Here is a 27,305-nt window from a genome sequence, read left to right on the forward strand (position 1 = left end):
ACTAGGAGCCAGGATTCTAGTTCTGGCTTCATCACTTAAATATGGCATAATCTTTCTTCATGTCAGTTTCTTTGTTATAAAATGGAATATTGTGCTTCATAGAGTCAGAGAGTTTTCTGGAGCTGCTTCGGGAACTGCTACAGGAAACCTGAATCAGAATAAATCCCTGTTCTATGTTTCATATCTCAGGCTTCTATGTAAGACTTTACTTAAAGAAAAAGTTCCACTTCCTTAAGAGAAAATTGGAAAATTATTGCAATTTTTAATCTTAGATAATATATTCATTAATTTGACAAACATGGAGGCCCATCATATTATCTCCTTGCTGCAGAGTTATTAGGATGATCAGAAATTATGCACTTAAAGTGTGTTGCATGGTATTTGCCATATATTAGGCACTCATTAAATGATAACTATTATTATTATCATCATGGGCCAAGTACCATGCTTGGTACCAGGGACACACAGCTGAAATAGACAGATGTTGCCTTTAGGAACTCATAATCTAGTAGAGAAGACTATGTGTTAATCTATTATGTAGAACGTGATAACAGTGTAGGAAGCTAGAACAGAAAAAGATGCAGTGAGCTGTCTAAGGGAGCAGGGATAGGATAAGGTTTCATAGCCTGAGATTAGTTCTGAATGCTGAGGAGAAATCTGCTATGCAGACAAAGCAGGAAAAGGATATTTCAGATTGAGGAACTAGCATATACAAAGGCAAATAGGTATGAAAAACAAAACAAACAACAAAACCTAGGATAAAGGTTAAAGCTGGAGGGGTAGCCAGAGGCCAGATTACGGAGAGCCGCCTACAAGGCTTAGATACCATGTTAAAGAGCTTGGATTTTGTCTCTTAGGTGATGGAAAAACCATGGAAAGTTACTGTTTTAAGGAAATACATATACATGGTATGCTGGCTTATGTATTAACTTAGCTGATCTGGAATTATGTTATGCAAAATTCTCTTCTCTGAATCGTTCTGAGTTAGCAAATGGCTACAAGAGATATACTGTGTGACATTTAGAAGGCAGAAGGAAAGCTGCAGACACATTTTTTAATGCTCTGAAGGTCAATGGATGGTGCTAAGTATTATGGCAACCTGTGTATGTCACTGAGATGCTAGCTCACCTAGCAGGCAGAGAACAGTACCCAGACCTGCAGTTCCTCCGGAACCTACCAGATATCCTCTTTCAGCTTCTCTGGAATCCTGAGCCAAGCACTGTGTAGCTCTGTGGTGAAGGATGTCAGTTCTCCTGCAGATCACCCACAATAATGAAGCTAAAAGTGGTGAGAGACAGATGTGGGTTCCTATTTGTTCTTGCTCTTGTCCACATCCAGTTTTCCTTCTGACTGTTGGTCTAGCTGACTGATAGCGATTTCAGGCTCAACACTATACAGAAGCAACAACATGCACACAGAGCTCTACCGACTTCCACAACTGCAAAATAATCCCTTATTCTATATCACTCATAGCAGTTCTACTTCTCTGATATAGAAATTGCTACCAGAAGTGGTCCTGGAAGAACAGAACCTTAAGGATGGGTTTGCTGAATTGGTTCTGTGTCATCTGGACTTAGTTCTTTGATTTGATTAGGTTCAAAGGCCTTTCAACTGACTGATGACACCCATCTAGATTAACCAGGATAATTTCCCTCACTTAAAATCAACAGATTGTTGGGCTTCCCTGGTGGCGCAGTGGTTGAGAGTCCGCCTGCCGATGTAGGGGACACGGGTTCGTGCCCCGGTCCGGGAAGATCCCACATGCTGCGGAGCGGCTGGGCCCGTGAGCCATGGCCGCTGAGCCTGTGCATCCGGAGCCTGCGCTCCACAATGGGAGAGGCCACAACGGTGAGAGGCCCGCGTACCGCAAAAAAAAAAGAAAAAAAAAAATCAACAGATTGTTGATATTATTAACCACATCTACAAAATACCTTCACAGTAACACCTAGGTTAATATTTGACTGAAAAAACTAGGTATTAGAGCATAGCCAAATAGACACATAAAATAACCACCTCATAGACTGATGAGAACCACATGTCTAACATTAATACGGAAGTCAACAAAGCCTTCCTAGGCAGGATTACACTGCTGCTCACCCTCCCTGTCATCTTAACCCGGAGTGCCGGAACCTGCTGAAGCGTGGAACATCCCTCACCTTCCCCAAGAGGTGCTTGACACAGCAATATGCATAGCTCCATTGACAAAAGGCTCCTATTCAGAGACAAACCCTGGAAAGAGAGTTGTCTCTCCCAAATTATCCTTCCAAGCTGCCTGGTCCACTATGTCTGAAGAATTTAATAAAAAACAGTTACCATCCTCTATAGAATGGTATAGAGGATGGAAACTGACACATTAATCTGCACTCCACTCAGTCCCACTGGCCTAGCTAATATGAACTTCCAGCAGGTCCACCTTTCAGTCCTCATTCTCCAAGGAACATGAAGCAACATTCCCATTATCTTTAGGTCCAGTTCCCAGCTGGCTGTGTAGATAGCGAGAGGCAAAGGCCCAGTGAAGGATCACTCAGGGGTTCATCCCTCAAGGCTTGGTTCCAGCTCTTGCATGGCTAGAGTTACATCATATTCGGAAGATTTTACAAGACAACCTGCTCAGGCACTCCCACCCTTTGGGGTTCAACAGTTGGGTAAATAAATTTCTCCTGAGTGGTAGATGTGCTAGGCACTGAGCTGTATTAAGTATATAATACTGAATGAAACACAGCTCTAATCTAGTAATCACGTTATTGTTTGTAAACCTGTAAGACTTCCCTTTGCTTTTATGAAACCTTTTCATATTATTCTCTGTGCTTCAGAGAAACTGCGTAACTCAGTTACTTTTGCTTTCCTTTCTCTGTGTCTTCGCTCATGTGGTTCCTTCTGGAATGCCTGCCTCTACTCGTGTGCCACTACTCTCAACATGTATAAATCCTTAAAGCTCCAGCCTCAAATGTAATTTTCTCCTTAAAAAATTCCCAGATTCTCCTAATCTACTGAGGTTTTTTTCCTTTTCTAAATACTTACGGAATTCTACCCGAAAAATCACTTATAGTACTAATGTTCTATTCTGCATTGTGTATATCTATCACCTCTTTCGGGGAAGGAAGATTTGAGACTTGATCATCATAGCAGCACATTGTGTCCAGAACAGTGTACTACATGGCAGGCACTAAATACTTACTGAATGTCCAGAAGAGTACACATTCTAATAAGAGATATAGACTCATCAGAAACAAATGTTAGAGACTTCAGGAGGGTCCTGACGAGTTTGGGTGTACTTCAGAATATTCCTGGTTGGTCCAGGAGAGTTGGCAAGGTTAGGTGCACAGTAGCGAGTGGGAAGAAAGGGGTAGGAATGGGACAAACTACTGAATGATACAGTTAGTCCTAGTATGACAGGCCCCCTACAGTCAGGGTAGCAGCTATTAGCTAGCTATGCTGAGGACCTTCTCCCAACCTCACTTCCACCTTAGGGACTGCCTAACATGCAATATGGCTCATATAACCTTAAAACGTTCTCAGTTTTTCCCAAGTTAAAATACTCTTTTTCAAACTTTCCTTCTCCTCCTTCTAATTCTACTTTTATCCTTCACAGCCAAATTTCTCAGAAGCATAGTCCAACATGCTGTCACCATTTAACATCTTCCACTCTACCCACTATGATAAAGTCATTAATGACTTCCATTTTAGTAAAATACAGTGATCATTTAAAAATTATCATCTTACCTAACCTCACAGCCACATTCAACACTACTGTTACTTTCTTCCTCTGGTTTCTGTGACGTATGTTCTCTTGGTTTTCCTTTTCTCTTTCTCTCTCTGACTTAAATTCCTTTGGAAGTTCATGATCCTCTAGCTGGCGTAAGCCTGTTCCTAACCCTCTTTCCTCCTCATTCTGTTCTCTTCCTAAGTGATTTCATCCATGCCCATATCTTCAGTCATCATCTATATATGAGTAATTACAAATTTTTATCTTTGGCATAGTGCTAACCTCTGAGCTCCAAGTATATATTGGGTTGCCCAAAAAGTTCCTTTGGGTGTTTTTGTTTTTTTAAAAACACCTTTATTGGGGTATAATTGCTTTACAATGGTGTGTTAGTTTCTGCTGTATAACAAAGTGAATCAGCTATATATATACATACATCCCCATATCTCCTCCCTCTTGCATAGTGGTACATGACTCTTTTTGAATTATGGTTTTCTCAGGGTATATGCCCAGTAGTGGGATTGCTGGGTCATATGATAGTTCTACTTTCAGTGTTTTGAGGAACCTCCATACTGTTCTCCATAGTGCCTGTATCAATTTACATTCCCACCAACAGTGCAAGAGGGTTCCCTTATCTCCACACCCTCTCCAGCATTTATTGTTTGTAGATTTTTAGATGATGGCCATTCTGACTTATGTGAGATGATACCTCATTGTAGTTTTGATTTGCGTTTCTCTAATGATTAGTGATGTTGAGCATCCTTTCATGTACGTCAGAGAGTGTTCTGCCTATATTTTCCTCTAAGAGTTTAATAGTGTCTGACCTTACATTTAGGTCCTTAATCCATTTAAAGTTTATTTTTGTGTATGGTGTTAGGGAGTGTTCTAATTTCATTCTTTTACATGTAGCTGTCCAGTTTTCCCAGCACCATGCGGGCTCAGTAATTGTGGCTCACGGGTCCAGTTGCTCCGCGCCATGTGGGATCTTCCCAGACCAGGGCTCAAACCCGTGTCCCCTGCATTGGCAGGCAGATTCTCAACCACTGCGCCACCAGGGAAGCCCCCAGCACCAGTTACTGAAGAGGCTGTCTTTTCTCCAGTGTATATTCTTGCCTCCTTTGTCAAAGATAAGGTGACCATATGTGCGTGGGTTTATCTCTGGGCTTTCTATTCTATTCCATTGATCTATATTTCTGTTTTTGTGCCAGCACCATACTGTCTTGATTACTGTAGCTTCGTAGTATAGTCTGAAGTCAGGGAGCCTGACTCCTCCAGCTCCGCTTTTCTTTCTCAAGATTGCTTTGGCTGTTCAGGGTCTTTTGTATTTCCATACAAATTGTGAAATTTTTTGTTCTAGTTCTGTGAAAAATGTCATTGGTAGTTTGGTAGGGATTGTACTGAATCATTTCCTTTGGGTTTTTCTGTAACATCTTATGAAAAAGCTAAAGGAACTTTTTGGCCAACCCAATATATAAAGCTTCCTACTTTAAGACATCTTTGGGCTTCCTTGGTGGCAAAGTTGTTGAGAGCCCGCCTGCCAATATAGGGGACACGGGTTCTATCCCTGGTCTGGGAGGGTCACACATGCCATGACATGGGTTCTATCCCTGGTCTGGGAGGATCATACATGCCACGGAGCAACTAGGCCCATACGCCACAACTACTGAGCTTGCACTTTAGGGCCTGCAAGCCACAACTACTGAGCCCCCGTGCCTTGACTACTGAAGCCCGCATACCTAGAGCCCATGCTCAGCAGCAAGAGAGGACACCACAGTGAGAGGCCCGTGCGCCACAATGAGGAGTAGCCCCTGCTCGCTGAAACTAGAGAAAGCCTGCATGCAGCAGCGAAGACCCAGTGCAGGCAAAAAAAAAAAAAAGACGTCTTTACCTGGATGCCTTAAAAACACCTCAAATTCAGCCCAAACGTTGGATCTCACCTCCACAAACTCAGTGTTCCCTATCTCACTATATATCCTGTAGCTCAAACCAAAATGTCGTCATTCCTGACAACTTTCCACACCTCAGCACTAAGGCCTAATCACACACCAAGTCCTCATATTTTACCTGTGAAATCCTTCTCTAATTTATCCACTTTTCTTTGTCTCCACTGTCAATGCCATAGTCCAAATTACCATTACTTCTCCTGGATTACTACAATACCCTCCCTTACCTGGTCTCACTACATCCTCTCTTACCCAACTCCAATCCATTCTTCACACTACATCCAAAGTTATCTTTTCAAAGGGCAATTTGATCATGTTATTCTCCTACTTAAAATCCTTTGGTGGTTAGGACTGTGGTAGATTATTTTCAAAAACGGCCACGATTATTCCCCTCTCTGAACCCACAACTCTTTGTAAAGTAACTCTGCAGTTCCTCCCATTAAGAGGTAAAGTTTATTTTCCCACCCCATGAGTCTGGGCTGGCCTTGTGACTGCTTTGACCAAAAGAATATGGTAGGAATGATGCTGTTTCAGCCCTTTCTCCAATATATAAGACTGAAAGGTCTTACTAGGCTCTGTCCTTAAAAACTCCATGCCAAGAGTACATTCAAACACAAGATGACATGCTGGCTCCATTAATGTCCTCTTCCAACGAAGTTATTTGGCTCCTACTTATGTTAGGGCACGTATTAGATCCTAGGGTTAATAAGACAAATAAAATACAATTGTTGTCCTCATGTAACTTATAGTCCAGAGCAACAAAAGTTACAGATGTTTTCTAGAATCTGTATAGTATATAGAAGAATACAAAGGAAGAAGGGTCAATGTTGTCTAGTGCAAAGACAGTCAGGAAAAGCTTCAAAGAGAAGTGATATTTTAGCTGAGTCTCGAAAGAAGAGCAGGTATTTAGCCAGGGATGGAAGGGTAACTTCGGCTGAAGGAGTTCCAGGAATGATGAAAGCAAAAGGACAGAGGTGTAAAAAGAAATGCATAAGTCAGAGAAGTAAAAGCAACTCTCCATAGCCATATGGTGGAGTGTTGACTGTGAGGTTGTATTGGGGGAATGGTAAGATATAAAGTTGGAGGAGTAAGCACGGTTAGATGACTAAGGGTCTTATGAATTTGTACTTTATCCTATAAGAATGTGTTTACAGGTGTAGGAGAAAGAAATAGTAGAAAGCAAAGTTGAAAATTCTGGAAAATGCTGAAAAAACTGACGAAGCAAGATTCCACGGGAGGCATAAGAAAATGGGACAAAAGACATAAGTGAAGGGTCTAGTCCTAAATTGGAGGAAGGAAACTTCTAAGGCTACAGAAATGGAACTGAAGATGGGTCTGAGTAAAGATAAAATCATGGGAAGGGATAGTATGCTGGGGAAATAAGCATCTGTTAGTTAGGATTCTCTCAAGGAAGGAGAAAACAGGGTCATTTTCTGAAGCAGGAGAGTGGTGGATGGTTGATAATAGCTGCTGAGTGAAGCGGAAAGGTGGTCCAGGACAGGTGTAAGAATGCGAGTGGTTCTTAGGGCTCAGCCAAGATTGGGACCGTGAATTTATAGTGATGTTAGTCTACAACACTGCATGGTATTTCTCCTGAAGACTTTAATAGAACAGATGTAGGAGTGGACAAAGTAAATGTTAAGAGTAACCCAAAGTTGAGGGTTATGAGGGCAGATATAACAAAAGAACAATGACTGAGGATATGGAAGGAAATGCCTAAAGTAATATAAGGTCTAGATTAGATGAAGAAGGAAATGAGGGTAAGAAAGAGAAAAAAGAGAAAGAGAGAGGGAGGGAGGAAGAGCAGGAGGAAGGGGTGGTAAGTGACTAAAAGATATAAGGGGACTGAAATGAAGTAAACAGGATCCTGGGTAAAGATGGCAGACTGAACACAGGCATTAAGCCCTATTCCTTTTGAAGGCTCATTAAAGTGACAGTAAACAGTTATTTTTTTTTTTTAAAGTTTATTTTATTTGTTTATTTTTGGCTGCATTGGGTCTTTGTTGCTGTGCGCAGGCATTCTCTAGTTGTGGTGAGCGGGGGCTACTCTTCATTGCGGTGCGCGGGCTTCTCATTGTGGTGGCTTCTCGTTGTGGAGCACGGGCTCTAGGCAGGTGGGCTTCAGTAGTTATGGCATGTGGGCTCAGAAGTTGTGGCTCACGGGCTCCAGAGAGCAGGCTCGGTAGTTGTGGCACACGGGCTTAGTTGCTCTGCAGCATGTGGGATCTTCCCAGACCAGGGTTCGAACATGTGTCCCCTGCATTGGCAGGCGGATTCTTAACCGTGCCACCAGGGAAGCCCAGTAAACGGTTCTTCGATTTTGTTTTTGAAGGCATTACCCCCAAGGACAAAGATTAGGAGGGGAGAGTACAGTAACAAAATTTTAGAAACTGTAAAGGATAGTGGTAAGAGATTTAGTATATCTAAGAAAGCTGAATCCTAAACCAGCCATAAGGAAAGTTGATTTGTACTGCAGAAGCCCTGAAATGATCAGGAATTGGTAGCACAGCTTTTAACCACCTAGAAAGGAGATTGGAAGATTTTTCTCTGAACTCTGTAGCCAGTCCAAAAAAAAAAAAAAAGACTTAAGAATACTGACATGGGGGTTCTCATAAATAATCCTATCTACCATAAACAAAACCCTCAGAATGGGAGAAAATATTTGCAAACAAAGCAACCAACAAGTGATTAATCTCCAAAATATACAAACAGCTCATGTAGCACAATATCAAAAAAAAAAACTCAATCAAAAAATGGGCAGAACATCTAAATAGACATTTCTCCAAAGAAGACATACAGATAGCCAAAAGGCACATGAAAAGATGCTCAACATCACTAATTATTAGAGAAATGCAAATGAAAACTACAATGAGGTATCACCTCACACCGGTCAGAATGGCCATCATCAAAAAACTCTACAAACAATAAATGCTGAAGAGGGTGTGGAGAGAAGGGAACCCGCCTACACTGTTGGTGGCAATGTAAATTGGTACAGCCACTATGGAGAAGAGTATGGAGGTTCCTTAAAAAACTAAAAATAGGCGCTTCCCTGGTGGCACAGTGGTTGAGAGTCCGCCTGCTGATGCAGGGGACACGGGTTCGTGCCGCCGTCCGGGAAGATCCCACATGCCGCGGAGCGGCTGGGCCTGTGAGCAATGGTCGTTGAGCCTGCGCGGCTGGAGCCTGTGCTCCGCAACGGGAGAGGCCACAACAGTGAGAGGCCGACATACCGCAAAAAAAACCTAAAAACAAAAAACTAAAAATAGGGGACTTCCCTGGTAGCGCAGTGGTTAAGAACCCGCCTGCCAGTGCAGGGGACACGGGTTTGAGTCCTGGTCCAGGAGGATCTCACATGCCGCTGAGCAGCGAAGCCCGTGCGCCACAGCTGCTGAGCCTGCACTCTAGAGCACGCAAGCCACAACTACTGAGCCCCTGTACCACAACTGCTGAAGCCTGCGTGCCTGTGCTCTGCAACAAGAGAAGCCACCACAATGAGAAGCACACGCACCACAACAAAGAGTAACCCCTGCTCGCCAAAACTAGAGAAAGCCCATGTGCAGCAACGGAGACCGACCGCAGCCAAAAAAATTAAAACAAACAAACAAACAAAAAACTAAAAATAAAACTACCATATGCCCCAGCAATCCCACTCCTGGGCATATACTGGAGAAAACCATAATTCGAAAAGATACATGCACCCCAATGTTCATTGCAGCGCTATTTACTACAGCCAGGACATGGAAGCAACCTAAATGTCCATCAACAGAGGAATGGATAAAGAAGATGTGGTACATATATACAATGGAATATTACTCAGCCATAAAAAGAACAAAATAATCCCATTTGCAGCAACATGGGTGGACCTAGAGATTGTCATACTGAGCGAATAAGTCAGACACAGAAAGACAAATATCATATGATATTGCTTATATGTGGAATCTGAAAGAAAGGGTACAAGTGAACTTATTTACAAAACAGAAGTAAAGTAGAAAACAAACTTACGGTTACCAGGGGATAAGGGAGGTAGGATAAATTGGGACATTGGGATTGACATATACACACTACTATATATAAAATAGATAACTAATAAGAACCTACTGTATAGCACAGGGAGCTCTACTCAATACTCTGTAATGGCCTATATGGGAAAAGAATCTTAAAAAAAAAAAAGAGTGGATATATGTATATGTATAACTGATTCACTTGGCGGTACACCTGAAACTAACACAACATTGTAAATCAACTATACACCAGTAAAAATTTAAAAATAAATAACTCTATTTATGTCACTTTATAGATGTAAGAGTTAAAAGTATAGAACAGTTGAAGTTTCACTGCCTATACTGGACAAGACACCTTGGGAAAGGTTCCTCCCCCCTCCCCTCAAAGAACTGCAAAGTGGAGAAGTACTCTAGGAGTTACAGCTGGTAAGTAGCAGTGGGGATACTAATATAGATAAACAGCATGTATTTCAAGACTTTCCACACCATCAGGAAAATAATCAAGAATGTGAACCCATTTTTCATCATCTGTAGTCCCAGAAATAGAGATCTGGCCATGATCTTTGAGGCTCTGACTTAAGTTTCTGTCTTTTTTCCAAGATGAACGTGTGAACATTTTATTCCATTTTAAAAGATATCATTTAGAAGCTTGTTTTAATATTTTCATTACCCTTCCAGTAATAAAACCCTTGACTAGTATTCAAAAGAAAACAACAGAACATTGGAGAAAGGCTACATGATTTTCTTATTAAATATTTGGCACAAATACCTTTACTTATGAGTTATTAAAAACACATGTCTTTCAGAAATGGGAATTTTAGAGCTGAGCAGTGCGGGGGGGTTTTAAAGAACAACTAAGCCAATTTCAGCTGGGGAAACTGAGGCTTAGAGAAGCAAAGTGATTTGCTCAGCGTCATACAGCTTTTGTCTCAAGACTAAATTCTGAATTCTCTGGACTTGAATTTCTAGTACAATTTCTTTCTATCAGTAACATTCTTTTCCACTACATATAATGCCTTTCCAAGTCAGTAATGCATCAATTTGACATGTGGCAAAGGTGTTGTGCTTTCTCCAAATCCACTGAGGTAGTACGAATTTGGGCCCAGTGGAATGAAGTCACCAGTACTGTCTGATGACAGAGGGAGAATGCCTCTGTACCTGACCATAGGCTCAGCAGGACTCCTATTCCAAGTGTCTTACACTATCTCACTTTCCAGGACCAAATATGCCTGAAGCCTAACAAAACAGAACACTCTCTTTGCAATCAAGCAAATACTCCCTCCTCTGCTGGAAACAGAGAAAACAGATGGGATGTACATTCCATCATCACTGTCTTTTTCTCTTACAACCAATACCTATAAAAGTAAGAAAACTATAAAACAAGAGGTTTTTGGCTCTCTATATACACAAACGCCTTTTCCAATATAACTTTGGTGACTTCCCAATAGGAACTAGCCCCCACCTTTGGAAATTCAGTTTGAAAAGAAAGACAGGAAGTATTGTATTCTGATCTTCAAAAAGTGCTTGAAAATCTGAATCTAATTAACTATCCCACCATCTCACTGAGGCGAGGAGGAGCCATAGGAATAGGGTCATAGGAATGGGAGGAACATTTTTACTGCTCATTTATCCAGCCAGCTGCCCTATTACGGCTATACACCAAAGACCCTGAATCACTGGGGGACAGATTACAAGTTAGAAGAATGGAATGGAGAGAAAAAAATCTGCCAACAATCAAATGTGCAACCTAGTCTTAGGAAATTGGTAGAAGATCTGGCCTTAATGGCCCCAGCATTTACCCAAGGTCTTGAGCTCAATAGGTATGAAGGAAAAATATACCTCCATCTGCTCTTCATTTTCACCTTACCTCTTGGCTGTGTCCACCTTCTTTGATCATATCATGATCAAACCTTGCTCTCTTTGGCAGGGACCACTGGGACTATGGTATTTACTAATGGTTCACCACATGGAGCAATAAACTAGTTCCCAGGGAGGGTAAAGAGAAAGCAGGAGACAATTTCCACCTTCTAGCTGTAATTATAGAAACATATGACTCTGGCTTCTAAGAACTTTATGTCTAAACCTGCCAAATCTAATGTTGCATAAACATCAGTGCTTAATGGATGCATAAATGAGTCAGGTCCCTTGTTTCTCATAACAATAGATGACCACAAGTAGTTCTTTCTGCATTCTAGAGGACAAAATCCTTTCCCCTTTGGAATTTTGTCAATCTAGCAATGCAACGCTGCGTTTCTTTTTAGGTCTTATACCTTAAATCTATCCTGCGTACTGCTGTCAGACTACCTTTCCAGAATCCTGAATTATAAATATTATTTCTCTCCTCAAAATGTCTTTAATAATTCCCCAGTATTCAAGGCCCTCTATTTTTTTTTTTTTTTTTTTTTTTTGTTTTTTTTTTTTTGTTTTTTGTTTTTTTTTTGCAGTACGCGGGCCTCTCACTGTTGTGACCTCTCCCGAAAAAAACATGAACCCGCGTCCCCTGCATCGGCAGGCTGACTCTCAACCACTGCGCCACCAGGGAAGCCCGGCCCTCTATTTTTTAAAAAAATTAATTAATTAATTTATTTTTGGCCGCGTTGGGTCTTTCTCTAGTTGTGGTGAGCGGGGACTACTGTTAGTTGTGGTGCGTGGGCTTCTCATTTGTGGTGGCTTCTCTTGTTGCGGAGCACAGGCTCTAGGTGTGTGGGCTTCAGTAATTGTGGCACACGGGCTCCAGTAGTTGTGGCATGTGGGCTCCAGTAGTTGTGGAATGTGGGCTCAGTAGTTGTGGCTCGTGGGCTCTAGAGGGCAGGCTCAGGAGCTGTGGCGCATGGGAATTTATTTGGCTGCGCTGGCTCTTAGTTGTGGCATGCGGGATCTAGTTCCCTGACCAGGGCTCGAACCCAGCCCCCCTGCATTGGGAGCGCAGAGTCTCAACCACTGGACCAACAGGGAAGTCCCTGGCAGGCGGATTCTTAACCACTGTGCCACCAGTGAAGCCCAAGTCCCTCTATTTGTGTACCAACTTAACTTCCCAGCCTTATCTCCTAGTGCTCCCCAGTAGGGATCTTCCATTTGGGCTAAACTGTTCCTAAACAAGTCTTGCATACCCTGCCTCCACACCTTTGCTCAGAGCATTCTCCCCACATAGGATTCAGTTTCCCATGTCCCTTTCCATATCAGATCCAAATCCATCCTTCAAGTCCAAATTACATTTTCCTGACCACCTCAGCTCCTAGGGTTTGATGCTTCCCCTGAGTTCTTAGAACACTGTTGGCCATAATTGTTCAGAATCTGATATTGTTTGCTACTATTTGTTAGGCTTTTATATGCATAATCTTATATTCCACCAAGGCTAATGAACTCTTTGAGATAGTCTCCTGCCTCCTTAAATACCAAAACAGTGGTTTAACAAGAGGAGGAAACTAATGAACACTGTGTTCCTGAAAAGTAGAAAGCATAAGCTAACAGAAAAGGCCCAGATCTGTCACTAACTAGATAATGATATGGAATAAACCCTTTTTCCTTTGGTTTTCAGTATCACTATTTGAAATATAGGGGACTGGACCAAATGACCTTCTAGCTGTGACAGTTTATGATTCTAAAATATCTGTAAATAAGATATTTTCAATACATTAAGAGATACCGTTTCATTGCATCTTTATGTTGAGCTCTTCTAAAATATAAAGAAACCCTCCTCTGTTTCCTAAAATTTGATTTTGATAAATGGTTTAGGAGAAAAAAAATCTGTAACAAACCCCTTGCTTCTTTTTTCACAGAAAGAATTCCAGATCCAGTCAGCTATATCCTGACTGCTGTAAGAAACAAGCTGTGTTAACAAGGTCCCATCATAGATACTCTTTATAGAGAGGGAGAGAAAAACAAACAAACAAAAACAACAACAACAAAAAAACCCCAACTCTAGTGGGGTTGGTAAACTACAGCCTGCCAGTTGGATGACCCTGCTGCCTGTTTTTGTAGATAAAGTTTTACTGGAACACAGCCATGCTCACCTGTTACATATCTATGGATGCGTTTGTGCTATAACAGCAGCGTTGAATAAATGCAACAGACACCAGATGGTCTGCAAAGTCTAAAATATTTCCTACTTACCCCTTACAGAAAAAGTTTGCCAATCCTTGTTCTCTACCTTAACATTCATCACAGAGTGCCAAAGCCCTAGATTACAGACTCAATCATAGCTGGTCACTAGGTGATTTCCCACTTATTCATTCAACAAATATTCACTGAGATTTCTTATTACTATCTAATCTTCATTTATTTCCTCATCTGTAAAATGGCATATAATAGTATCTACTTCATAGGGCTATTGTAAAAACGCCTTTAACACAATGCCAGGCACAAAATTTGAAAAACCATAGCTGCTATTGCCATCATAATCATCATCATCATCACCATAATCATCATCTCTACCACCACCACCACCACCACTACCATCACCATCCTTTCCTGATGCTGTAGGAAAAGTAGGTTCTCTCTGATGGCCATGACCACCTAAGTGAAAGGAGAGAATCCTAGCATCTCTGTGGCTTGACTTCATACTTAGGAAAGAGCTATATGTTGACAGCACTCAGACTGCAATCACATGAATACAGGAAATGTTCTTTTGATATGAAATGGCAGTTGACCCTATAGGCCTCTGACACCAGAAATAACAGACACTCAATATCTTTTCCAGAGTTTATCAGGAAGACAGATATGATTTGAATTTATGAACACCTCTCTTGAGGACTTAGAGCTTGCTTGTAGTCCCAAACTCAAGCGACATTAAAAAACAATGTGAAATTAAATGAGTCCACTGACTTATCACTACCTTCCAAATCAACCATCTACCCAGATTTGTTAACAAACAAATTTTCTCACTTTTTGTGAGAACTATGATTTTTTAAAAAGTCCAACAGCCTGAAATATGTATGTAGCTTTTTCTAATTCAATCCAACAAGCAAATGTTGGATTGAAATAGGTGTCTATTACAGTGTTGGTCATGTCTCTCTAACATGCACAGAAGTTGTCTGAGGAAATAAGTATGCTTTATGTTCTTTTTAGGAGCCTTCAAAATTCTGGATAGGAATCCTAAGTGATTCACAGATGATTTAAAATCAAGTGCCAACATCAACTGATAAATAATGGATAACTCAAATGTGATATAGCCAAACAATGAAATACTAGTCAACAATAAAAAGGAATGAAGTACTGACATAAGCGATAACACAGATGAACCTTCAAAACATTAGGCTAAGTGAAAGAAGCCAGTCACAAAAGGTCACATATTGTATGATTACATTTCTATGAAATGTTCAGAATAGGCAAATATATATATATATATTTTATATATATATATATATATATATATACACACAGAAAAAAGATTAGTGCTTGCCTAGGGCAGGAGGGGAGAACTGGGGAGAAATTGGGAGTACCTTAATGGGTACCAGGTTTCTTTTGGGGGTAGTAAAAATGCTTTAAAAATGGACTGTGGTGATGGTTGCAAAACTCTGTGAATATATTAAAAACCATGGAATTGCACACTTTAAATGGGTAACTGTATGTTGTGTGAATTATATTTCAATAAAGCTGTTATAAAAAAAGGGAAAATCAAATGCTAGGACTTCTGTCTTCCATCTAAGATTTATAAAGCTGGAAAGAGAGTTGCTCTTATTCTAACAACAACAACAAAGAATCATCTACAAAATCATAACTTTTCTTGAGCTCATCACAGGGCAACCAAGTAGTGAGAAATCTAAGGAAAAATAAGAGACTCCAAGGAGAGATGAGATATCAACACTGGCTCACATATGGCACAGCATGGTAGGAAGACAGGGCTACCATACAAGCAGGTAAGAAGAATTCAGTTAAAACTCTTAAAGTGGGCTTCCCTGGTGGCACAGTGGTTAAGAATCTGCCTGCCAATGCAGAGGACATAGGTTTGAGCCCTGGTCCGGGAAGATCTCACATGCCGCGGAGCAACTAAGCCTGTGCACCACTACTGAGCCTGCGCGCCTAGAGCCCGTGCTCCACAACAAGAGAAGTCAAAGCAATGAGAAGCCCGCGCACCACAACGAAGAGTAGCCCCTGCTCGCCGCAACTAGAGAAGATCCCTCATGCAGCAACAAAGACCTAATGCAGCCAAAAATAAAAAAAGAAATAAAATAAATTTATATAAAAAAAATTCTTAACATGTTTCTTCTTTGTTTCTTTTCCCCCTCCCTCCCTTCTCTCTCTCCGCCACCCCCTTTCTTTTTTAGCTGTGCCACGCATTATGTGGGACCTTAGTTCCCCGACCAGGGATCAAACCTGCGCCCCCTGCATTGGAAGTGCAGAGTCTTAACCACTGGACTGCCAAGGAAGTTCCAAAATTCTTAACACATTTCTAAAGGCTGAGTGGTAACTAGCCTGAGAGGATACCATCCCAGAGACCATAGACACATGAGGTATTTGTACTTACTTTTCTCAAAGACATGGAACTGTGTACTACAAAGAGTAAAGTTTACTGTAGGTAAATGATACCTCAATAAACCCAACTTAAAAAAAAAAAAATCTGGGCTTCCCTGGTGGCTCAGTGGTTGAGAGTCCGCCTGCTGATGCAGGGGACATGGGTTCATGCCCCGGTCCGGGAGGATCCCACATGCTGCGGAGCCGCTGGGCCCGTGAGCCATGGCCGCTGAGCCTGCGCGTCCGGAGCCTGTGCTCCGCAACGGGAGAGGCCACAACGGTGAGAGGCCCGCGTACCGCAAAAAAAAAAAAAAAAATCTAGTGCCAGGTAATTAGAAACAATCTAAATGTCCAGCAATACTAGATATGGTTAATAAATGATATATATTCATATGACAGATGATTATACAGCTATTGAAAACCATGTTAAAAAAACCAAGAAGACTGTGGTAGTCAGGATAATGGCCCCTCAAAGATGTCAACATCCTAATCCCTGGAACCTGTGAACATGTTACCTTATATGGCAAAAGGGAATTTGCAGATGTGATTAAGTTAAGAATCTTGAGATGGGTGGATTATCCTAGATTATCCTGGTGGCCTGGTGGACTCGATGTAATTACAAGGGTCCTTATTAGAGGAAGACAGTCAGCTAAGTACTTTCTAACTGACAAGTCATTTAGTTCTCTAGAATCACCCAGCCCTGAATGCTCAAATGTCAACATATTAGGCCTGACTACAACATCACAAAACTAGTGGGCTGCCATTTGATTTATTTGGTCCTGCAAACGTATCTATGGTGTTCGGCAGACGTTGCCTCCGTTAGCTGGAACCCTCTCCTTCCGCTATGAACATGACCTGTAGCCCCTGGAGAATGAGAATCAGAGTTCCAAGCAGCAGTTTCAGGTGCTGGATCCACTTTCATCACTGCTTCCATTTATTCCTAGGGAGCTGGCAAATTCCTTTGCACTCTGATAAACCAAATAACTATCCCTTTATCAAATATTTATAGAGCAGCACTATAGGGCCACAAACTGGTAAATTGAAAGGAGTGTCTAGTACAGTAGTTTTCAACTTTGGTACATTAGAATCACCCAAGGAACTTAAAAAAAACGCTCATCCTATGCCAGACTATTTAAATAAGAATCTCTAGGGTACATCAACATTTTAAAATATGCTCCCCAGGGTTGAGAACTGCTGGCCTTGTGAGAAGGACAGACAAGAAATCAATGCTTACAGGAGTGTGAGGCTGGAAAGACTCTAATTGAATGGATATACATTTTTTGGTACATTCTCAGTCAGGAGTTATAAGAGGCACAAATGTTATTAGATACCATTCATCACCATTTTTATACATGCAGAGGCCAGTGCAACAGGTGTGCTTTCAGAGAAAAAAAACCATCCAGGAAATTTTACTCTACAATTGAAAGAATGATCACTCCAAGAGTGAGTAAGTTTGCTTTATCAGGCAAGGCAAACCACAGGGAAAACCATGTTACTGTGTGTTGAAGACTGGATTCTCTAGAAGTGATGATGAGACAGAATTTAGGGAGCAAGATGTTTATAAGGGATCAACACCTGAGTAAGGAAGGGGTGGAAGCAAGATTGGGTGGAGGAAAAACTGAGATGTAGGTTCTACAAAGCCTTGGCCAATCCAGCAGAGTTCTGAAGCAAGTATTGCCTGTCAGAATGGCTGAGGCTTTACACCTCAAACTCAGAGGCTTAAAATAACAAACATTTGTTATCTCACAGTTTCTGGAATTGGGGAGTGGTTTAGCTTGGTGGTTCTGACTCAGGTTCTCTCATGAGGTTGCAGTCAAGCTGTTGGTCAGGACCGCAGTCATCTCAAGGCTCTACTGGAGAAGAATCTGCTTTCAACATGGCTGTTAACAGGTCTCAGAATACCTGCTTCCAAGCTCATTCATATGGTTGCTGGCAGTCCTCAGTTCCTAACCATATGGCTTCTCCATAGCCTACCTAAATGTCCTCATGACATGGCAGCTAGCTTTCCTTTTCCTAGAGCTGTGTCATAACGCAGCAGCTGACTTCCCCAGAGTAAGTGATTCAAGAGAGAGCAAGAGAGCATGAGTGGGCACCAAAGACAGAAGCTGCAGTCTTTTTATAACCTAATTTTGGCAGTGACATCCCATCACTTCTACCACACTCTATTTACTAGCAGCACGTTCCTAAGACCAGCTCATGCTCGAGGGGAGTTTTCTTCAGAGGAAATGTATCAAAGAACTTATAAATATATCTTTTAAATTACCACAAAATTAGAATAGAAAGGTTTGGAGTTCAGTTAGGTTTGTTTTTGCAATTGGGTAAGAAAGAAATAAACAATCCAACAAAAGCCATTAGCCATGTCCACTGCAGAAAGTGCTTTAATTCAGCAAGAGTAAAGACTCTCCCCAGCTGCAATACTCCCCAGCAGGCATCTATGCCTACTAAACCAGGAACGCCACTTCCCAAAAGCAAGAGCAAAGTCAAATACAGTAAATCCCCTACACGCAAACGAGTTCCATTCCAAGAGCATAAAGATTTGTCATCTTTATGAAGATGACAAATTCATAAGTCCAATTTGTTCAAGTCCAACAAAGTTAGCCTAGGTACCCAACTAACACAATTGGCTATATAGTACTGTACTGTAATAGGTTTATAATACTTTTTACACAAATAATACATAAAAAACAAACACAAAGAAAACTTGTAAAATCTTACAGTACAGTACCTTGAAGAGTACAGTAGTACAACACAACAGCTGGTGTACAGGGGCTGGCATCGAGTGAACAGGCAAGAAGTTACCGACTGGAGGAGGGAGAGGAGATGGTGGTGGAGCTGAAGGATCATCAGCAATAGGAGACGGAGGGCAAGCTGCAATTTCAGTCACGCCTGACGTTGATGGAATGCACGTTCACATCTTTGAAAGTTCGAAACTTGAAGGTTCATATGAAGGGGACTTACTGTACAGAAATGTCTTCATTCACTGGACTGTATCTTTAGAAATAACACTACCCTGAATCCTCCTCACTTTAGGTCCATAGGTTTAATCTCCACGGTAGCACATGTTTTTCTTGTTTTTAATACTTTTTAAATTGGAGGGATTCCCTGGTGGCACAGTGGTTGAGAGTCCTCCTGCTGATGTGGGGGCCACAGGTTCGTACCCCGGTCCGGGAGGATCCCACATGCCGCGGAGCGGCTGGGTCCGTGAGCCATGGCCGCTGAGCCTGCGCGTCCAGAGCCTGTGCTCCACAATGGGAGAGGCCACAACAGTGAGAGGCCCGTGTACCGCAGGAAAAAAAAAAATATATATATATATAGGAGGAAAATTTAAAATACAGAAAAGTACAAAGAAAAAAAATAATCACCATCCATACTTTCACCTTCCAGAATTAATTGTTACTGTCTCAGCAGAGATGTTTTATTTGTTTTTTGTTTCTGTTTTAACATAAATATCCCATTTGTTTTATGACTACCATGGCTTCTCTATCACTAAATTCTTTATTTTGATCGAATTCTTGGCTGCCTTCCTTGCCAAGAAGTTTTATTTTGTTCCCCCCCCCCCCCAAGAAGGACTCATAGGTGCCACATTCTTGATTCCTTTCATGTTTGAGAATGTCTTCCCATTATTGCTTTTATATTTGAATGATACCTTCATTATTAATAATATTCGTGAGTTCCACTTTCTTTTTCTGAAAACACAGATTGTGTTCCTCTGGTATGCAATGTAGTGAAGAACTTGGGGATAAACTTAATTTTTACTCTCATGTAAGTGATTAGCTTTTTGTCTCTGGACGCTTGAAGAACTCTTTCTTTATCTAGGGATAAGTTTAGTAAGTTTACTAGGATACAACTGGCCAAATTTTCAGAGAACACAATAACAATATACTCTCAAAATCTGTAGATTTTCCACTTGATTCAGAAAATTTTATTATATCTTATTTTTAATTAAAAAATTAAAATTTAAGTTAAATATGCACATAAAGAGGTAAATAGTCTCTCAAGGTTTACAATGAAAAATTTCAGTCTTCCATTCCCTTTCTTTCCCATTTTCTGTCCCCCAGAAGCACACCATTTCAATTCTTTTAGTGAATCCATTTAGTATTCCTACTCATATTTCTAATAACATTCCAATATTGATATTTCTTGGTTTTCCAATTCAGACATTATCTGTTGATTTCCCACTATGGAAGATGAGGATTTAGCTTCCTTTCATCACCAGCCTACCCCCACTACATACACCTGTACTTCTTGTATTCTCTACCTTTCTAATATAATTGTTTCATTATTTTGGTTAGCTTAATAATCAATGTTTAAGTTATTATGACTTCAGCTTTAGGTATTAGCTATTAACTATGAAAGAGGAAGTTTATCTCTCTTTTCTTCCCTCATACTTCCAACAGACTAACCTTCCCTCCCATTATTCCAAAGTAATTATATCATAATTCTGGCTAGTCAGTGATTACATTATTATGCATATATAACATTAGTTACACCTGAGCCATTTAGCAACTAATGGTTTTTTTCCTGAACATTTTTTTTTCTTTTCTTTTCTTTTTTTTTTTTTTGGCTGTGCCATGCAGCTTGCAGGATCTTAGTTCCCTGACAAGGGATTGAACCTGTGTCCCCTGCAGTGGAAGCTCGGAGTCCTAATCACTGGACCGCCAGGGAAGTCCCTCCTGCACATTTTTGTTGTTTGCCTTGGCATTACTTGTCTTTTCATTTCTTAGTTTTCTAGATACTTATCAATAATTCAACTCCAAACTAAGTGCTCAAAACTCCTCTCAAAATGTTGACGCACATCAAGTATTCTATCATTTTCATCAGAAGAAATAGGAACACTTTGAAGAAAATTTTCTCAAATCTTTCTGACCTATTCCAATCTGGTCTGTTTGCCATCTATCCCAGATACACAGGTGTTATCCTGGAATCTCCCTTCATCATTATCCTAGGGATTCTTTTTCCTATATCCTATGTCTTTCTCTTTCTAAGTGTATGCCAGGGTTTTGGTGTTCTATATCCTCTTGTAGCTTCCTGAAACAGATGCATGGAAAGCAAATGCCTGAAAGGTTCTTACTCTACTCTCATATTTGATAGTTTGACTAGATATAGATTTAAGAATTCTGAAAGCATTCTTCCCTTATTTTATAGTTTCTAGTGTTGCTGTTAAGAAATTGAAAGTTATTTTAATTCCTTTATATATGATATCCCCCCTCTTCTCTGGAAGCTTGCAGGATTTTCTCTTTGGTATCAGGGTTATAACATTTCACAATGATAACTTGCTATGTTTCTTTTCATGCATTTTGCTGCACACTTTCCTTTCAGTCTAGAAACCCAGCTTCTTTCATTCTGAGAAATGTTTTTTGTAACAGTTCACTGATGATTTCTTCCCTCTTCATTTTCTCTGTTTTTTCCTTCTGGAACTCCTAATATTCAGATATTGGACCTCCTTGGCTGCTCCTTTAATCTTCTTATCATTTCTCTATTTTCCATCAATTTGTTGTTTTATTCTGCTTTGTGAAAAATTTTTCCAAAAAAATTTCCTAACTTTTCTATTAAATTTTTCATTTTAATATCAGCACTACGTGTTCTCTAAATGTTCCTTTTTAAATATAGCATCCTGCTTTTGGGTTCATGAATACAATATTCTCTCATCTCTCAATGAGGGCAAGGATTTTAGTGTGCTTTGCTCACTGCTGTGTCCCTAGCTCCTACAACAGTGGCACTCAGATGCTCAAATATTAATAATAAATATTACCTTGTTGAAGTTTTTTTCTCTCTGCATAATTTCTGTTTCCTTCAAGTTGATTTTTTTCCTATTATTGTTTTTTTTCCCCGCCTGTTTATTTGTTCTGGCCTCTAAATCTGGTAATCCTTGCTTTTTTTTGGGTCCAACTTCTAAGACTGGCACAATAAATATGTGATTGAGAGCACTGAACATGTGGTGGACTTTGTCAACTTTGAAATTCAATGTAGTTAGATCCAAGAAGTATGTTATCTGCTGGGAACTCCCTGATGACTGTATCTTTAGGTCTCTCCTTTTGGACTCTGCTACCACAGAGAAGAATCTTCTAATGTGCTTGTTTGACATGTGTAAGCCCGGCTGCTAGTATTTAGGAGCCAAGTGGAAGAAGGAAGCTGAGGACCTCAGAACATACATTCACTTAATCCCCACTTTCCGCATGGTACCTCCAACATCATCTATGCCTGGTGCCCCAATCCAGAGATCCTCTATTTTACCCTCTTCTGAGAATAAATCTCCAGCCTCTTACTAGAGTGGTGAGGTTTGGGGGAGGAAATCTAAGGATCTACTTTTTAGACAAACTTTGAAGTAATCCTGCTTTTAGCCTCACTACTAGATGTACTTGGTGCTGTTGAATCTTAACTCTTTTGAGAGTTTTATAGTGCAAATCAGCTTGCATCTCAGCTTTCCCCACTTCTGGCTTAGCATTCAGCTTTCTCAGGTATGCTAAATTGTCCTGCTTCTCTGTTTCCCAATTTCTGTTGTTGCTATTTCCTTTTTCATTTTCTTTAGCCTTCTGGATTTACACCCTTCTAAAATCCCTTTACTGTTGTCTTAGTGGGGTTTCAGAAGTCATATTTACCCAGTCCTTACAACTTTACATTAAAATCCTTAAATTAAATTACTTTACCAAGAATCCCTTATATCTTTGAATGCATCTTTTGGTCACATGTTCAGTTCTCTATTTCAGAGACGTTAACTATATTGAATCATCTTTGTCTTTTATTTCTATTAGATTCTAATTTCAATTATTTTCATTTTCATCTAAATTACTGAATATCTTAAACTTTTCCTCTATGTATATAATTTGATTTTCAGTGGTGTCAGTTCTGCTCTTTGCTATTTTTTAATTAATTAATTCTGTAATTAAGTTATTTGGTCCTCAATTTATTTTCTTAGTTCTATAATATCTTCTTTTATCTCATTTTGTTGTTTTATCATCTCATCACTGAACTCTTATTTATGAAATTCATATTCTACTGAGTTGTTTTGCAGTGGCAGAATTGTATATTTATAAGGAAATTCTTTCTATTCTACTGAGTTATGTTTTTCTCAGGGCAGGTTTTTGTTTTTTTGCAGGGCATTTTTCTTGCTTTCATTTTTGCTATACATTTGCACAGTTGACACACTGATTCTTTTGGTCTTGTTCATGCTTGTTTTATTTATTTTGATATATTATAGATGAATTCTTATCTCTCATCCTCATGTATCTGAGACTGGCTACCATGTGAGTGCTGGTTATTTTGTATTCTGTGTACTTTTCTATGGCTTCAGGGAATGATGTGAGTGGGAGGGTTGGAAAGGGTATAGGGAACTCACCAAGGTACTGTAGAGTCGTTGTCCAATTATTTCTCTTTCCTGAGATTCTGTTAAATATTCTTGTTTCATTCCACATACGTAAGGGGTTACCCCATTCCTATGGAAGGACAGTCTCCAGCTTCACATTATTTCACCTATTCATTTTTTTAGGATTAGATCTTTTGTTTCTGTTAAACAGTCAACCTCATTGTTCATTTTCCCTGCTTTATCATTTATTCCCCAGCAGTTGTTCCCATTGCTTCTCAGTCAGAAGAAGATAAATGTACAGATATGTACTCAGTTTGCTTCTTTCCAGATCTGGAGCTATTAGTGAGAATTTGCAGCGTTTCATTAACACATCAGTATGGCTTCTGGGGAGTGGTGATAGGGTGGAGTTGGGAGCCTACTGTTATTCCTTTCTGTTCCTCACCAGAATCTTGTTTCTGTCCTTGGCCACCAATTTTTAAGCTTTATTATGTTTGATTATCTTACTGTGTTTGCTACTGTTGAAATTTCTGCCATTTTTAAAATTAATTTATTTTTCACATTTACTTAGAAACTAGTAGTAGGAAGCTCTGTGATGCAATCTGAAGCATCCACTTTAATCCACAAGTGTTTCTATGCAAGGCTGTAATATAGAACTCTTATCCATAGGGGTAATTGGGCCAACTGAAGCTAGAGTTTAATTTCATTTTCATTAAAATATATACTCTGAAATATGTCTCCTACCTCTGTTGTGCTGGATAGCAAAACAAACAAACAAACAAGCAGGAAAAAACCCACCAACCAGTAAGACATTTCTTTCCCAATTTACTCCTCTTACATTCATTTCATCCAGCCTCCAAACATTTATTAAGCATTCCTATGTACTGGCATCAGGCAGCAAAGCTGTGAGTATAGTGGCTTCTGAGCAAGCAGTCAATAAAATGCTGATTGAAGAAAATGTGACGAGGTTGCCTATGTGCAGCCATTAGGATGGCTACTATCAAAAAAATGGAAAATAACAAGCTTTGATGAGGATATGAAGAAATTATATCCTCATCACGGTTGGTGTGATTGTAAAATGGAAAACAGTATGGAGGTTCCTCAAAAAATAAAAAATAGGAACTATCAAATAATCCAGCAATCCCACCTCTGGATATATATCCAGAAGAATTCAAAGCAGGATCTCAAAGGGATATTTGCACAACCACGTTCACTGCAGCATTATTCACAATAGCCAAGAGGTGGAAGCAACCCAAATGTCCATTGATAGATGAACAGATAGAGAAAATGTGGTGTATACACACAATGGAATTTATGCAGCCTTAAAAGGAAGGAAATTCTGACACGTGCTACAATGTGGATAAACCTTGAGGATGCTATACTAATTAAGTGAAATAAGCCAGTGACAAAAAGACAAATAGTGCATGATTCCTCTTATAAATGATACTTCAAGTAGTCAAATTCAGAAAAACAGAAAGCCAAATGGTGGTTACCAGGGCCTGGGGAGAGCAGATAAGGGAGAGTTGTTTAATGGATACAGAGGTTCAGGTTTGCAAGATGAAAAAGTTCTGGAGATCTGCTTAACAACAATGTCAACATACTTTTAACACTACTGAACTGTACACTTAAATATGGTTAAGGTGGTAAATTTTATGTTGTATGTTTATCACAATTAAAAAAAAAAGGAAGTTCTATAATACTGTTGGAAAGACAGTCCTGTTCCCTGTTCTCCCCACAGCTGCTCTGCCCCACTCCTATGCAGGATTTGATTCTACCTTGGCAGCAAAAGACACAGGGAAAAGCTAAGCTTGTGTGGTGAAGAAAAGCCTCCATCCTATCTCATGGGAAAACATTCACATACTTTTGTCAATTTCACACAGTTTAATCTAGTTTTCATTCCCTCTTTCCCATCCACTGGGTGGTTTTATTTTGTTTTAAGACAAGGAGAATTGCCAAAAAGAAAAACCCCAGGGCTTACTTCTGCAGGATGGATCCCTTAATGACCAGCTCCTCATCCAAGTCTGCTTCATTAGCCATGAAGAGCAGCCTCTTTCCTGTGCTGTCCACTCCAATGAAGTCCCGCTGCTCCACTGAATCACACACAAAAAAGGAAAATCAAACAAAGCCATTTGCCCCACCTGTATGACTAAGTCAGGGGAGAGGGCACCTGCTCACATTGCTCTTAGAACCAAATACAGGAGTGAGTGCTATGTAACACATACTCACCACAATGTTTAAAACATGGGCAGTCAATTTTTTTTTGTATTGCTCTAAAGGATATTATTAGGTTAACTGGTGAAGCCTGAATAAAGTCTGTAGATTAAAGTATGGTACCAATGTAATTTTCTGTTTTAAGAGACTGTGGGGTGTGGGGGAAAGATACACATTGATGTATTAAAGGCAAAGGGAATCATATCTGCAAATTATTCTCATAAATAGCTTGGAAAAATAATAATTACATATATAATATATTGTATATTCATTAGATATACATTGAATATATATTATAAGAGGGAAAGTGGGAGAATACTAGAGCAAATGTTAACATTTGGGGAATCTGGGTAAAGGATATCTGCGATCTTTATACTACTCCTGTAACCTTCTGTAAATGTAAAATTGTGTCAAAAATTAAAAGTTAAGGAGGTGATGGATATGTTAATTAGTTTGATGGTGGTATTCATTTCACAACATCTACATATGATGTCAAAACATCATGTTGTATACCTTAAATACAGAATTTTTATTTGTCAAAACTAAACAAGTAGGGGACTTCCCTGGTGGCGCAGTGGTTAAGAATCCACTTGCCAATGCAGGAGGCATGGGTTCAAGCCCTGGTCTGGGAAGATCCCACATGCCGTGGAGCAACTAAGCCCATGAGCCACAACTACTAGCCCGAGTGCCACAGCTACTGAAGCCTGCGTGCCTAGAGCCTGTTCTCTGCAACAAGAGAAGCCACCGCAATGAGAAGCCTGCGTACCGCAACTAAGAGTCGCCCCCGCTCACTGCAACTAGAGAAAGCCCGCATGCAGCAACGAAGACCCAATGCAGCAAAAAATAAAAATAAATAAAATTTAAAAACCTAAACAAGTAAATATCAAAAAATTAACAGTTAAAAAAAAAAAAGAGGGCCAGTCAAGATACTGCTTAGCCAAATTAAGTAGATGAACCACAAGCCCACTGCATGGCACAGAAAGAAAGTGCAACTGTTTCAATGTAAGTAATAACCTAGGTTTGCTCACTGTGAAAATGGGAATAGCATTTAAGGACATCCACATTTAACCAACATTAACTGTATGTCTACTATGCACTAGATTTTGTGCTGTGTATGGGATGTGGAGAGTTCTCTGGTAGACAATGATCTTATAGGATGCCACATTATTGCTGTCTTCTGTGTTATATATTTCTTTCCCCCAACAAGATTACACACTGTTCAATGGCAGACTTATGATTCCTTTAGATCTCCCACAACATCTAGTGTAGTGTTGAACATTTAATAAAATCTGCTACTAACATCCATAATCTATTTATAGCTTACAAAAACATTTTCTTTTTTTTTTTTTCTTTGGTACGCGGGCCTCTCACTGTTGTGGCTTCTCCCGTTGTGGAGCACAGGCTCCAGATGCGCAGGCTCAGCGGCCATGGCTCACGGACCCAGCCGCTCTGCGGCATGTGCAATCTTCCCGGACCGGGGCACGAACCCGTGCCCCCTGCATTGGCAGGCGGACTCTCAACCAATGCGCCACCAGGGAAGCCCTACAGAAACATTTTCACATAAAGGCAGCATAGCATAATGATTAAGAAGAGAGCCTCTGAAGCTAGACCACCTGGGTATGAATCCCACTTATTAGTTGTATCTCTTTGAGCAAGATAATAAACTTCCATTCCTCAGTTTCACCTGTAAAATG

The 27,305-nt window shown here is 40.2% G+C and overlaps 1 protein-coding gene across 3 annotated transcripts in view; it reads right to left on the reverse strand.

Moving 5' to 3' along the window:
* Positions 1-27,305, reverse strand: part of EIF2B3 (eukaryotic translation initiation factor 2B subunit gamma) — a 155,142-nt gene that overhangs the window by 64,843 nt on the left and 62,994 nt on the right. For all 3 annotated transcript variants that reach the window (XM_024762934.1, XM_024762932.1, XM_024762933.1), the window contains exon 5: positions 25,379-25,490. In XM_024762934.1, the coding sequence (XP_024618702.1) occupies positions 25,379-25,490 (112 nt within the window). The remainder of the gene's footprint in view (positions 1-25,378; positions 25,491-27,305) is intronic.

Source organism: Neophocaena asiaeorientalis, unplaced genomic scaffold, assembly GCF_003031525.2.
Source record: "Neophocaena asiaeorientalis asiaeorientalis breed wild unplaced genomic scaffold, Neophocaena_asiaeorientalis_V1.1 scaffold645, whole genome shotgun sequence".
Classification (NCBI taxonomy): Eukaryota; Metazoa; Chordata; class Mammalia; order Artiodactyla; family Phocoenidae; genus Neophocaena; species Neophocaena asiaeorientalis.